This window comes from Myotis davidii, unplaced genomic scaffold (genome assembly GCF_000327345.1).
Source record: "Myotis davidii unplaced genomic scaffold, ASM32734v1 scaffold484, whole genome shotgun sequence".
NCBI classification, from domain to species: domain Eukaryota; kingdom Metazoa; phylum Chordata; class Mammalia; order Chiroptera; family Vespertilionidae; genus Myotis; species Myotis davidii.
This window is the reverse complement of record NW_006295459.1, coordinates 99123-107179: the sequence shown is the minus strand read 5'-3', so window position 1 is coordinate 107179 and position 8057 is coordinate 99123. Positions and strand designations below refer to the sequence as shown.

The following is an 8057-nucleotide window of genomic DNA, read 5'->3' as shown; positions in this document are numbered from 1 at the left end:
GGGAAGGAAACCATAGCCAGGAAGAGGCCCCAAGTCCCAGATGAGAACTTCAGTTAATGCCTTGATTTTAGCCCAGTGTAACCCTGAGCATCGAGCCATGTTGTGCTGGGCTTCTAACCTACAGAACTGAGATAATAAACTGTATCATTTTTGTTTGTTTGGAGAGAGAGAGAGAAACATCAATGTGAGAAAGAAACATCCATTGGTTACCGCCCGTACACATCCTGACCAGGGTTCAAACCTGCAACCCAGGTATGTACCCTGACCGGAAATCAATCCCACAGCCTTTCAGTACATGGGACAATGCTTCAACCAACTGAGCCACACTGGCCAGGGCACAAGTATCTATTTAAGCTGCTAAGTTTGTGGTCATTTGTTAAGCAATAGAAAATAAATATACCCAACTGTAGACTCGACAACCTCCATCTGCTTGCTTCTTAAATGTGTGATACTTTTAAAAAATTCTTAAATTTCTTAATAGTTAAAAAATAATAAGTATTCCTCTTTTCCAGCCCCTGCAGTAGGGGAGGCAAAGGAGAAGGGTTTGGGATGGCTGTTGGCTAGCCAAATGTCTGTGTCTGCCACACTGCCCATCACTTGGCTAATTCCACAGTTAATGGCCTTTAACTTACATGCACTGATTTCTGTATTAGTGAAGTCTCTTTTAGTTGTTAGTCACAGATTAGCTTTGGCAAAAAGGGGAATGCACTGGCTCTTCTACCCACAGAAAGGCAGAGATGGGTCAATTTCAGGACTGACCAGAATATCTCCCTGGAATTTTAGAGTAACAATAACAATAGCTAACATTTATTGACTGCTTACGAGGTGCCAGCTAAGTGCTTCCTATGTGTTATTTCATGTCATCTTCACAGTAAACTTTTAGGGCTCCCTGATAGCAACCCCATTTTGCAGATAAGGAAACTGAGTCCCAAAGAACCTAAGTGACGTCCCTCATGAGATGGAGCCCTTGGGTGGACAGTGCTCCCTAGTAGGCTAATTCTTCCTCTGAGAAGAGCTCCTCTGCATCTTTCTGCACAGGGAAGGGTGACAGAAGTCAAGAAAAAGAGGATAAAGAGGATGAAGAGGAGGAAGATAACAATAATGAAAAGAGACCCAAGACTGAAGAGCAGAAGGCAGAGGAAAAGGGAAAGGAGGAGGTGGTAGACAATTAAGAGAAGCAAGAGCAAGAGAACAAGGAGGATGAGACAGAGAGTCAGGAGTCAAGGCCAGCCTCTGAGACCCAATCTCCATCCTTTGCCTACTTCAGGGTACTCTCAGGCTCTGACCCAGACCTGGGTCCTCAGCTCCTTGAGGCAGCTGCCAAGGGTAAGAACTGGTCCCTGCCCACCATGTCTCCCTTCTGTCCTCCCCCAACCCTGTGGGCCCACAGGCTTCTCATAGCCCAGTCTGAGTTCAGCTCCCACTTTCATCCTGGGCACTAACTCTGTTGAAGAGCCCTGAGGGAACCCTGCTCAGTAGAAGGGAGCTCATTAGAGCCAAATTTTGCACATGAGGGGGGCCTACATGCTGGCTAGTGAGTCCTTGCTTCCCCCTCGCAGGCATGCCTGTGCTACTGACCAACGTGGAGCTGGGACTAAGGTGCCAAGAACTGCCATTTCTACTGCAGCGGGAGCAGCTGAGCCCACCCCAGGTGCAGCCTGGCTTCTGTCTCTATCTGAGTACCACCCAACCCCTTGGTGCCTTGAAAAAAGGTGAGGGCCAGTGGGTAAGTTGCAGCACAGCTTTGTGGATATAGTAGGCCCCCGGCTTCACTCAATCTGGCCCAAACAGGCTCAGGACTGTAGCAGGGAACCACACTCTCTGTGCACCCCATCCTCTGGCTCTGCCAAGGGGAAGGGTTAAGGGTCTCCCATATCACCCCAAGTGCTAGATTGTGAACTGCTGAAAGTGCTGAATGTGCTGGATCTGGGTCTGAACATGGACATCCTAGAAGAACAGATGCTGCATGAAATCCTGTGCACGGAGTGTCCCAAGTTCGAGAGCCGCTGGCAGAAACTCCAGATGAGATGCTTGAATACCCTTGAAGCTGTGGAGGCTACTGAGGTGCTCAGGGGACTGCTATATGGGTTGGGCTGAGCTTTGCAGGGGCCCAGGTATGGGGGTGGAGAAGAGTGGAGACCATAGGGGACTGTGTGGGAAAGGGTCGAATCCATGCCACAATGACTGTGTGCAGGAGCGGCTCCTGATGAGGCTGCTGTCCAAGAACCCAACTAAGCAGAAGCTAGCCAAGTTCCTGCGGGACATGGTAAGGAACCAGGCAGAACTATGCCAGCTGCATGCCTACCGTGAGGAGCTGGAAGACCTGAGGCTGCAGGAGATGGTACAGTGGGTACCCTATCAGCATGTGGCCCGGCATGGGATAGCCATCATCAGGGCCCTTAGCCCACTGCAAGACCTGCTGCCACCTTTCCGTATGAGCCCAGAGAACTGGCTGGCAGCCACCAAGCGGGCTCTGAACAGCATGAGGCAGTGTGAGAATCATCCAGGGAAGGATTTACCCAGCCATCTGCTACAGCTGAAGACACAGCTGACCCGCCAGCTGCTGGGCAGCACCGTGGCTGCACTGGGCCTGGCCCACATGCCCTTGGTAGGTGCCTTGGGTGCCTTGGCTCTGCTGTGCGAGGTCAGGAAGGCACCACATCTGGAGAGGCTGGCACTCTGGCCTGGACTGGAAGCCTCTCCCAGCACAGGCTCTAGCAAGCCAGTCCCAGGTGTGGCTCGACCAGCCTGGCTAGGGCAGAGAGCCTGGCACGAATGTGGAATGTTAGAGCTGCTGCCCCCATTTGCTGGGCTGCGTGTATCCCTGGCAGGCCACTCCAGTGTTTGGCAGTCTTACCTGTCCCTGTCATCCACAGTGCTGGGGCCTACACCTGGGTCTGGGCCCAATCTACTCAGCCTGCTCCAGAAGCTGATCCTGTGGCGCGTGCTGAGACCTGAGTGCCTCGCAGGCGCCCTGGCAGACTTCACCACCAGCCTCCTGGGCCGGCCCCTGGATGAGAACCTGAGTCCCTCCACCATACTCTTTGAACAAAGTCAGGCTACTCGGCCCCTGCTGGTCCTGTTGCCACCACCTGGTCACCCCACAGCCACCGTGCATCCCCTGGCTGTCATCCAGAAACTGGCTGCCCAGCATGAGCAGGTTTGAACCGACCTCTTGGCCACAAAGCAACCAGACTCCTATGGGCTAGGATAGGATGGGAGTGGGGCCTCCCAACAGTCTCATGGATCCTTCTGGATTACTCAGAGACTTTGGGGGTCACTGTGGCGTTACTCGGAGCCCCTTGGGGCACCCCAGTATCACCTTGAGTTACTCCGACATCTCTGTGGTTCTCAGGGGCAGAAGCATCTGGAGGTGATAGCCCTGGGCTCTGAGGCCTGGAACCCGGTCTCCGCTGTGGTCAGCACTCTAGGCCGGGCTATGTACAAAGGGCACTGGCTGGTGCTGGAGAACTGTCACCTGATGCCTCACTGGCCAAAAGAGCTGCTGCAACCCCTGCTGGGACTGCTGGATGGAACCCACGGTGGGTTTGCTGCTGAGAGATATTCTTAGGACCCTTTCCTACACTTGGGCCTAAGCTTGAACTTTCAGGTCTCATGACCAGCCCCTAGCTTCAAGCCTGTCCCCGTGTCTTACTCCTGAACTTTTAGCCTCAAGTCCGATCTCTAGACTTGTCCGGCCCTCTTTACCCAGTGATTAATTTCAGTCCCATGTCTGACCCTTAGTATTCTCAGACCTGGAGCTAGAACTGCTTTTAGCACCATCTGCAAGCAGGAGTATGGTCCACAAAGACTTCCGTCTTTGGCTTATTGTGTCTGCAGAGTCTATTGCTTCCTTACCAGGTGAGGAGCCCTGCCCCCAAACGCTCTCAGATGGAAGGGGAGAGGGCAATTGTGCTGTGCTGACTCAGCACTCTCCTTCCTCTCCAGCTGTGCTGACTCAGCACTGCATGCCTGTTTTCTGGGAGCAGTCCCTGGAGCTGGGCCATGTCTTGCTCGACAATGTGGAGCTAGCCCAGCAAGAACTCGATGTGCAACCCCTTGCCAGGAAGCTGCCTCTGCTCCTCTTACATGGCCTCCTGCTACACCGGCAGCTCTATGGAATGAAGCTGCAGGCACACAGGGGCCACTGGTGAGGACCCCAAACATTCTGCTCAGTCGGTCAGTCAGTCAGTCCTGAAGCAAACACAGAGTGTTTTCCCACAGACTGGATTCACCTCTAGGGAGCACCGAAGTGTGAGGGCGGGGGAAGCCAAGAAAAGCTTCTCCAAGGACTTGGGGAATCTCGCTTTGAACTGAGTCTTATAGGCAGAGGCAGAGTAAGTGGAGATGGGCTTTTCTGAGCAGAAGGAACGAAGCTCAGCAGGAGGGAGAAGACAACAGTGCGCCTTAGGTGGACATGCTGGGGCTGAGTGGGAGAGGTGAGGCTTGTGGTAAAGGGTCTTTAAGACCATGGCGAGGGGACTGATTTTATACTGAGGACAGCAGGAAACCACAAAAGGGTTTTAAGTAGGAGAAGAAATACAACCCTACTTGTCTGTTGGAACGATCACTCTGGCTTCATTGTAGGGGACGGGCCAGACAGGACTGCGCTGGAGGCAAGCAGAATAGCTTTAGGAGGCTCCGGAAATCTCAAGGAAAGGGATCATGGTGGTAGGACCAGGGTAGTCATAGCAGTGGTAGAGAGTATATATTGGGTGAGGAAGAGTAGTAGGCTCCCAGATTTCTGCCTTGAACAATTGGGGGGTGGGTGTGGAGGGAAATTTCTACTGAAAGCAAGTTGTATTTTAGGTGCCAAGTGGCAATGACTAGTGAGCCCGCATGAGTCAGGAGCTCAGGAGAGAGGAAAGATGTGAGAGTCCTCAGCATATAAATGGTTTTGAAACCCTACTTCCTGCTCCCCTCCCCCAGGAATCAAGTGACCCTGACCCAGGTCCTTCAGATGCAAGACCAGCTGTGGGCCAGCCTTAGCAATCCCCAAGCTGCCATGGAGGAGTTGGCTGGTGAGACCTTCCTGTCCCCCATGTAGTCATCTGCCCCCAGGACAGCTCTGGAAAGGGGTGGAGGTGGGAGTACTGAGGCTGCCACATCATTTTTTGCTTTGGTTTGGGAAGTGGTGGAAACTGGAGGGACCGGAACTGAGGACTCTACCCTCATCTTCAGCTTCGGTTTTCTATGGGGGTCCTCTGGGAGACAACAAGGACAGGGAGGCCCTGATTAGCCTCATACATGCCTGCCTGAGACCCAGCAGAGGGAGTTGGGACCAACCACACACACCCCAGTATCTGCTGGCCACTCTGATACCCAGCCCAGGTAAGCTCCATCAGGTATCTGTGCTGGGGTGGGGAAAAGCAGTGTAGTGCCATCCCCCTGGGAATGTGAACAGCATGACAACAACGGAGCAGGAGGGGGCGGTATTCACATAGTTGTGGGGAGGTGGCTGAACCTGTCAGGGGAAGGCCTATTCCCTTGGGTCTGGGGTGGGTCGAGTCCACCTTGTCTCTCACTCCTCACCTTTACCTCCAAGATCTAGAGGAGCTGGATGCTATGTCAGAATGCAAGGCCCAGATGCACCAACTGCCCACACCACCTGAACCCAGGACCTGTGGACTGAGTGCTGGACCCCAGTCCTGGCTGTTGCGACGCCAGAGTCGCGCTCTCCTGCGTGCTCTGCAACAGTGTTCGCTCACTTGGGTGCCCGCACCGGATGGCTCCAGACACACCGAAAGGCAAAGGCAAAGGCGGCTGCGGCAGCGCCTGGTTCTAGCCAAGCAGACACTGGAGTCGCTGCAGGCTCTGCTGACCCAGACCACTTGCCAAGACGAGTCTGGTACCTCTGGTGCCGGGTGGTTGGAGATGGGATATGATGCGGGGAGGGCTGTGGAGGGCTTCCTTCAGATGGAGGTATGGGAACTGAGCCAGCTGGTGAGCACACTGCAGGGGGACCTCAACTGCCTGTTACAACAGCTGGAAGGCGCACCCCCATGCGTCTCCCAACGCTGTGTAGCGGTGGCCCATGCTCTGTGGAGTGGCCGCCTACCCCTACCTTGGAGACGCCATGCGCCTGCCTGGCTGCAGCCGCCCTGGCATTGGCTGCGACAGCTGTCACGCCGTGGGCAGCTGCTGGTTCGCTACCTGGGCGCGGGCACTGCAGCACCAAAGCGCATCTTTCACCTATCAGCCTTTCGCCATCCGCACCGCCTGCTGCTGTCGCTGCGCTGGGAGGCTGCCTTTGCTACGGTCCCCATTGACCACCATGTGCCTAGCTTGAATGCGCCTGGTGGCCAAGGCCTCAGCTCTAGGCATCTTCATAAACATCAGGAGCTGAACAGCAACCCTTTGCACCTTCAGGTATCTTCCAGCAGACCCTTCACTTCCAATTCCGCCCCCTCAACCCTCCTGATTACACCTAGAAGCTACCTTACTTGGCCTCTTAGTGATCCTGTCCCCTCAGTGGCCCCATCTGCTTCTCTGCTCCCACTCTAGGAAGACCCCTTAGCTTCCTAGCCTTGCCCGACCAGCTTCTGGTATCCCCAGGTGGTGAGCAGCCCAAAGCCCACGGTTCCAGAGACAGGAGCGGTGCTGCTGATTGGGCTACAGCTCTGGAATGCCCAATGGGATCCGCTAGCAGGAGCCTTGAAGGATGGTCCCACCAGCCAGCCCAGTCCTCTGCCTCCAGTCAGCGTCAGCACCCAGGCCCGGGACACCAATGACCTGCCACCCACGGCCGGCCTGGCTGTATATTCCTGTCCTGTGTACATGGAAGGGCCGCTGGGCACTGCTAGGCTGCACAGCAAGAATATCCTGATGTACCTGCCCCTGCCCACAAAGCTCAGCCCTGCCATCTGTGTTCAAAGGAGAGTCCATGTGTGCAGCCCACCCTTGTCCTAAGCCCTCAACCAAAATAAAGTTGGAGTTATTCAGCGAAAGTTCTGAGATTTATAAGGAATGTCCGTGTGGACACACTGAGGGTGTGACACACTGAAGGCAAAGCAGTGTGCACAACAGAGGAGAGATGTGTTCACAAGAAGGTAGAAGAAAGAGGTTGTGTGCCTGGCAACAGAAAGGGTAGATGGGGACTATGAAGAAAGAAGAAAGGGGCCTGGATTGGTCATGCCTACGCAGATCTTGGGATGGCTAACACGCAGGATCCCGAGTCCTTCCCCAGCTCTCTACTGTGGTCTCAGCACTTGTGCTAAATCCACAAAGGGTATTTTTAAAGGGATAACATTAGAACTCAACATGATTTATTACGGCACTGAGTGGTATTATTGGGACAGACCTAATCCTGCCCTGCCATTCATCGCTTCCTCTGCAATGGATTCTCTGAGTGAGCCATACACCCAAAAAACAAGCAAAATAAGATACAAGGTCCTATATCTGTTCAACAATTATTTGTTGAGTGCCCCTTTGAACAGGTGCTCTTCCAGGCACTAATGACGTTGTTCTAATAGAGACAGACAATAACAGGCCAACATAGGCCGGCCCATGTGGCTCAGTGGTTGAACATCAACCCAGGCACTAAGAGGTCACCAGTTTGATTCCCGGTCAGGTTGTGTCCAGTAGGAGGCAGCTGATAGATGTTATTTTCTCATTAATGTTTCTCTCCCTCTCTCTAAAAATCAATAAAAACACTTTTAAAAAGGCCAACATATAAATAAGTTGAATTTGATGATTTTTAAGTGCTATAAGGATCTGAGTTCAGAGTCTTGTCATTTTTTTTTTTTTTTAAATATATTTTATTGGTTTTTTACAGAGAGGAAGGGAGAGAGATAGAGAGCTAGAAACTTCGATGAGAGAGAAACATCGACCAGCTGCCTCCTGCACATCTCCCACCGGGGATGTGCCCGCAGCCCAAGTACATGCCCTAGACCGGAATCGAACCCGGGACCTTTCAGTCCGCAGGCCGACGCTCTATCCACTGAGCCAAACCGGTCTTGGCGACGTTGTTCTAATAGAGACAGACAATAACAGGCCAACATAGGCCGGCCCATGTGGCTCAGTGGTTGAACATCAACCCAGGCACTAAGAGGTCACCA

The 8057-nt window shown here is 53.3% G+C and overlaps 1 protein-coding gene across 1 annotated transcript in view; it reads left to right on the top strand.

Annotated features, from left to right (window-relative positions):
- DNHD1 (dynein heavy chain domain 1) overlaps positions 1–7559 on the top strand; it is a 51328-nt gene extending 43769 nt beyond the window's left edge. Inside the window, 11 exon segments of the mRNA XM_015568019.1 lie at positions 1060–1326; positions 1560–1712; positions 1886–2064; positions 2195–3160; positions 3356–3542; positions 3745–3861; positions 3949–4150; positions 4930–5021; positions 5182–5331; positions 5546–6369; positions 6556–7559. Of these exon segments, the coding sequence (XP_015423505.1) occupies positions 1060–1326; positions 1560–1712; positions 1886–2064; positions 2195–3160; positions 3356–3542; positions 3745–3861; positions 3949–4150; positions 4930–5021; positions 5182–5331; positions 5546–6369; positions 6556–6909 (3491 nt within the window). The 3' untranslated portion in view covers positions 6910–7559.
- The last annotated feature ends 498 nt before the right edge of the window (positions 7560–8057 follow it).